Source organism: Trypanosoma equiperdum (genome assembly GCF_001457755.1).
Source record: "Trypanosoma equiperdum strain OVI genome assembly, contig: ctg_1975, whole genome shotgun sequence".
Taxonomy (NCBI): domain Eukaryota; phylum Euglenozoa; class Kinetoplastea; order Trypanosomatida; family Trypanosomatidae; genus Trypanosoma; species Trypanosoma equiperdum.
In genome coordinates, this window is record NW_027124032.1 from 1,175 (window position 1) to 6,460 (window position 5,286).

At 47.4% G+C, this 5,286-nt stretch overlaps 2 protein-coding genes across 2 annotated transcripts; one reads left to right on the forward strand and one right to left on the reverse strand.

The window, feature by feature from the left end:
- Positions 1 to 1,353: 1,353 nt before the first annotated feature.
- On the reverse strand, positions 1,354 to 4,179 carry TEOVI_000669200 (transportin2-like protein; the record flags this gene model as incomplete). The annotated part of the gene is made up of 1 exon (XM_067223809.1): positions 1,354 to 4,179. The coding sequence occupies one exon, from the start codon at positions 4,177 to 4,179 to the stop codon at positions 1,354 to 1,356; it is 2,826 nt and encodes a 941-aa protein (XP_067079910.1).
- Positions 4,180 to 4,763: 584 nt separating this feature from the next.
- On the forward strand, positions 4,764 to 5,132 carry TEOVI_000669300 (uncharacterized protein; the record flags this gene model as incomplete). The annotated part of the gene is made up of 1 exon (XM_067223810.1): positions 4,764 to 5,132. The coding sequence occupies one exon, from the start codon at positions 4,764 to 4,766 to the stop codon at positions 5,130 to 5,132; it is 369 nt and encodes a 122-aa protein (XP_067079911.1).
- Between the last annotated feature and the right edge of the window lie 154 nt (positions 5,133 to 5,286).

Sequence of the window (5,286 nt, forward strand, 5' to 3'; positions counted from 1 at the left end):
AAGCGATGGGGCACGAGCTTTGGCAGCGGCAAAAAGCTCGCGGACACGTCGAGACCCAACACCAACAAACATTTCGTCAAACTCACTCCCCGCTGAGTAAAAAAAGCTTACATCGGCTTCCTTGGCAATAGCCTTCGCAAGCATTGTTTTCCCGCAACCAGGGGGGCCAACTAACAGCGCACCTTTAGGAAGTCTCCCCCCTAGTTTGTGGAACTTCTCAGGTTCTTTTAGAAACTCGACAATTTCCTTAAGCTCTTTTTTCGCCTCATCACACCCACGAATCGTGTCAAAAGTTACATCGAGACCGGTCAAATCCACTGGCTTGACATCAGGAGAACCAAACATCCCGATTTGCTGACCCCGAGATATCCCTCCTATTTTCGTCACCGAATTGCCGTCTTGCATTCTCGACATCAATTCTTCGATGAGGCTTAGGGTGCAACTGGCTCCAATTCCAAATAACAACAATAACCACAGTCGGGTTGTCCAAGTCGTTTTTTGTGGAGCCGAAACTACGACAACGGGCCGTTCCTTTGTTCCCAACTCAGGTACTCCAACACCGACGTAACCCGATGCGCCCATCCCTGAATTGAAGGGCGGGGGTACTTGTGAAACTCCTTGATGCGCATGTGGGTGGTAAAATGATTGATATCCCGAAGCGTAGGGTGGATATGGAGGCAACGGGTTCACCGGCGGTTGCGGGTACACGCTGCTATGGCGTTTCTGAGTAAAGCCACCAGGAAACACAGTCAACGCACCTGTCCCACCACATGATGGTAATAAAGGCAGCGGCGTTGTGCGGCCACTTGGGAAAGCTGGTATGATGGGACAGCGCCGGTGCATAATCTTGGTTTTACAGTTATTACTATTTTTGAAACTCTTAAAAATAAGCGGCTTTAAAAAAAGGGGGGTGCTGCGTTCTCCTCTTCGTATTATCCCTCAAAACGATCTTTTATGGAAAAGAGCGGTTATATTAAAACAAAATGGAGAAAAGGAGACAGTGAAGGAACAAACGCGAAAGTGTGGAAACAAGGGGAAAAGGAAGCGTAATCGATTTTAGAGAATAAATAACATCACTGCACCGCACAACTGCCGCTTTGATGGGAACTTTATTTCCACAACTACGTATTCCTTTTGAACCTTTGGGCACATACCCTGGTGTAAAGGGATAAAAGCCAATGCCTAATGTATGTCAGCGGACAAAGACAACATCATAGACACTTTTAGGGGGAAAAAAAGTGCGTTACACCCTGGAAAATATCTGTGTCCTTGCATAACTTACTCAGCCCCTTCCTCCTCCCTCTTTTTGAAGGGAGCAGGAGCGCAGCCTTCTACGACTCCGCACTTCTGTGGTCAACAAATGAGTCCATATGAAGATATCACCATTTCACGAATATTAGAATCCACGAGTCCCAGCTGCTCCCTTAGCAAAGATGAGTGCTTGTTGCTATAAAATGAGAGCAATAATTTGATGCTCTCGTGTGTTCCCGGGAAGTTACAAGCCGACTGCCTCCAGCTGTAAACAAGCCTCATGACGTCGGGCAGGATATCACGCGCGACATCTTCCACTGCTAAAAGAACATTTACTAGATGTATCGTTGCAACAGACTTATCGTATGCGTTTTCGCACTCCGTTATAATTCGGGTAATAACATCTGGTCGCGCATGCACTACAAGACCAGGTGCCGCTTCCAGGGCACTACATACTTCGAACGCCATCTGGGAGAACAGCAACTGAGATTCACTAAAGGCGTCGCTTCGAAGCACATCAACAGCCGCCTTAAATGCGCAGAATACACCGTTTGGGGATTCGTGCGAATACGACTTCACCATCAGCATAATTAAGTATACAAATTCTAGCTTATTTTGTAGGTCACCAGCTGTAATTACGGAAGACGTCAGTTTTCCTAGAAGCTCCTCTACTATTCCCTGAGGAAAAGCACAAGTGCCGGCATTTTTTAATAGTCGATGAAGAAGGGTGACAGCAGCCACCTGAACTGCTAACTCCTCCGATGGATTAAAAAGTTGAAATGCCAGTACGGCAATGCATCCCTGAGTACGAGAACACCAACCAGCAAGGGAACTCGATGGAGTTACATTGGCGCAATTCGCAGCGATAAAAAGGACGTTGAGTAGCAGGCTGATATCGTCCCTAATATTCCTCTCAATGATGTCCCTTAATACTACACTCCACGCATCAAGCAGCTCAAGAGAAACTGCAGGATCAGGAAATCTCGTTAACATTCCGATAATAGCCCGATCAACTGAAAAAACATCCTTATCGACAAACACGTTTGGCGTTTCATTAATATAGTAAGCTACATACGTAGTCTCAAACCCCTTGGTGCGCTCAATTCTGTTCGCCCTGAATGCAGCACTCAAAAGCGCCACGGTATTCTGATCCTCTGATAGCGCAGCTAGGTGCATGGCCAAATCACAAAGAATGAAAAGATTACCATCGTTATAGAACGGCAGGCAACTGATAACCATCTCGATCAAAGACGGGAGATCACCTGTAACTTTTTCGGTAGTGCCCATAGTATGGGCTGTCATGAATGCGGTGTTGATAGCGGTGACAGCGGCATGACGGACACGTTTGCTCCTGCTTTGCAGGCGAGACGCAAATGCATTGATAATTTTGCTGATGGTGCTGTCATCCTGTGCGTATGTCCATTCCAAAACCCGTGACAATGACCACAGCGACATGCTCACAACAAAAATATTTTCAGATGGAGATAAAACGGCGGATATCAACTGCTCAACAACAGCCGGAAGTGTATCACCAATCTCGTCGTAGCAACCGTTAGCCATTGCACCGACAAGAACGATAGCTGCCTCCTTGTACTGCCATTCGCCATCCCACAAGGCTTTAACTTTTTCGATCAGGTGCGGGAATGTTTGCTTGCTCGAAAGAACGCAAAGAGCATCTATGCAACGGAGTGCTGTTGAACGCAACGTTGCAGTTCCATGGTTATCGTCGAGCGCAGAATCCTCAGATATATCATACTTTTGCTCGTTTAGATGGAAATCAACGGCTGCCGGGTCCCTCATGCTGCAGTCGTCCTCAGATAGAATATTCTCCACATCTTCCCTTGTCATGGGTACATAAGTTACCAAAGCAGACACAAGACTCGGCAGTGACTCAATTAGAGGTTGAATGAGAGCACATATGTAACCCTCACCTCCCATCTTGTCGTACATCTCCATTGTTAGCGTTAAGAGGTCTATTGCGGAAATTTTTAACTGGACGTCGTGTTCAGTTACAATTCCAGCCGACACACTAGTGCAAATAGTATCCCTGCTCCAGCATTTAATGAACCTAGCCATGTCGGATTCTGGCATAGGGGTAAAGTATTCCAAGTAGTCGAGCATCACACCACAAGAGCGGAATACTTGTATTTTTAGCTCAACGTCACCTCCACAATTCTGTTCAGAAAGCAGGCAACAAAGGTTAGTGAAAGTACGACTGCCGCTCGTCAGTCCGATTTGTAGAGGTGACAAGCTCTCTACGTTCCAGTCAAGGGATTGTGCTTGTTCATACATATTCGAACACATACGAAAAGCAGCCTTTCGGACACCCCATTGGGCGTTTGGGTCCAAGACAAGTACTGCGACACGCTCAATAATATCCTTACTTGCAAGACCTACCTCTTCTGGAAGGTCCTCCACAAGGTACTGAAGGGTATATAAAGCCGAAAAGGTCTTCACCTCTCCCGCCATCAGCAGGTCGTTTAGAAGTGTGTTAGGGAGATTACCCAGCCCACACTCCTCCCACCAGCTAAATGAGGTTAATACTGTTATCTTTACAACAATTTGAGCAGCTACGCGGGCGATTCGAACATCTGTCGGGTTAACAAGAACAGCTAGTGAACAGCCAGCCGCCTCCCTTATAGCCGCTTCACCCAAAGCAAGCTTACACCGCTCCAAGTTGTTCTTTAGGGTAATCCCAGCCAACCGCCTGTACTGTACCCAGTTGCCGCCGAGGTCAACGTCAACCGGGCATGTTTCCGCACCGAACAAATATGATAACAACACGAAGAACGTTGAGTCCGATTGATACCGTTGCAATTCTTCGTATGCCTTTTTTGAGTTGTGAACGTTAACACCATTATCGCGAAGAAGGTGTAGCACTTTCACAACATCACCTGATGTTATGGAATAACCTCCCGCAAAACTCATTGAAAACTTTACTTTACCTCATGGGGGAAAGTGGAGCAGAAGCAACGGTAGTAATGTCAAAATGAAAACCAGCAGTTACCATTATTCAACGGCTTAAAAAAAAAAAACTAAAGTCAATAATGTAAAGTGAACATTTTAATCACATAACCCCAATCTCTCGCCTGGTTCCGTAGTCTTCGAAAGGTCCAGACGTGTGTGAACGGTGAGAAAAGAGCAGGTGCATAGTGCACCGAGCACCAAGTGAGAACTAGTGATCGCTCACGCGAAGAATCTCTGCACCCATGGAAAGTCGATGCATTTGCCACGCATTCCTCTACTCACGCCCCCACACAAAGCAGACCCTACCATTAGGAAGGAACATAGTGGAAGCACAGAGTCATAGCAGTGCTGAATGTAACGACGGTTAAAGGGAACCTGTCCCCGCTATGATTACACCAGCAAAGCTCTACCCAACGAAGCACCCATTGGTGAAAAAGCGGAGAGCCACTGCTAACAGAGAAGTGCTTGAGCATTGCTCTCAAAAATAAAAAAATGGAAGGTGAACCTTTTCATCACAAAAGCAAAAGAGTTAGTGCAACTGGCAAATGCATCCTGGAACTAAGCGCTTGGTGAAGTACACGGACACTCCACGCCCAGAGCGTGTTCAAACGCTTATGCGCCGGATATATCATTTGCTATCCAGGGGGGGAGGGTCAAAGCACTGTCGCTTGGTCGTCTCCAACATCACCCACAGCCTTACATGCACATACGATCATCAGAGAAAACTTTCCTTGAGGTTGCCGACGACTCCAACGTGCTTATCCTCCTCTTCCTTTCTTACCTTGGGCTGTCTCGGTAACAGCCCGCGCCGCATACCAGAGTTGGCCAGTACATTCAGGATCCGTCAAGGCTACCCCAATTCGATTACAAGGTTAGATTGCATCCGAAGCGGTAACGAGGGTGGGCGGGCTTAACCACGGTATGCTTGCCATTGGAGTATCTCTGTGGTGAAAATTACAACATCCCCCTGGACTTAGTTGCTGCTCACTCCACATCCTAGCGTGGATGCGCGCGGTGTCGAGACAGAAAAACATCGCGGTTGCACCCCCTCCCCCCCCCCCCCCCCCC